Genomic DNA, 541 nt, shown 5'->3' with positions numbered 1-541 from the left:
TGTGTGTGTGTGCGTGCGTGCAGGTGGTTCTACAGTAACCTGAGCAGAGGTCAGGCGGAGGATTACCTGCTGAGGATTCCCAGAGATGGAGCTTTCCTCATCCGACAGAGAGAAGGAGAACCAGACTCCTTCGCCATCACATTCAGGTGCAGTGACACTTTATTTCTCTCTTCCTGCTTTATGTGTGTGTCTGTGTTTTGTATGAATCAAGCTCTCTCTCTTTCAGAGGAGATGGTAAGGTGAAACACTGCCGGATCCAGAAGGAAGGCAACATGTACCTGCTGGGCACCACTACAGAGTTTGAAAGCCTGGTGGAGCTGGTCAACTACTTTAAAAAGAAGCCGCTGTATCGCAAGATCAAGCTTCGTTACCCAGTCACCCCCGAGCTGGTGGACCGCTTCAGCACAGTGAGTTACTGCAGGAGACAAGGCCAGAGAAAATGTTGAGAATCCATGTCACTGTAGCAGCGTATAGTAATAGAAAAGAAAAACTGAGACATAATAGATTTGAATGTACGATACGTGTCACAATACAGGGGTTA

General features: G+C 47.7%; 1 protein-coding gene across 1 annotated transcript in view; it reads left to right on the top strand.

Moving 5' to 3' along the window:
• The window catches only part of plcg2 (phospholipase C, gamma 2), a gene marked incomplete at its 3' end in the record, with an annotated part of 32,967 nt that overhangs the window by 23,549 nt on the left and 8,877 nt on the right, over nucleotides 1-541 (top strand). The window contains 2 exon segments of the mRNA XM_035664573.1: nucleotides 24-146; nucleotides 227-407. Coding sequence (XP_035520466.1) covers nucleotides 24-146; nucleotides 227-407 — 304 coding nt within the window.

Source organism: Morone saxatilis, unplaced genomic scaffold, assembly GCF_004916995.1.
Source record: "Morone saxatilis isolate NCDOM2014 unplaced genomic scaffold, NCSU_SB_2.0 Contig2, whole genome shotgun sequence".
Taxonomy (NCBI): Eukaryota; Metazoa; Chordata; class Actinopteri; family Moronidae; genus Morone; species Morone saxatilis.
The sequence above is the reverse complement of the archived record's forward strand: the minus strand, read 5'-3'. Positions and strand labels throughout refer to the sequence as shown.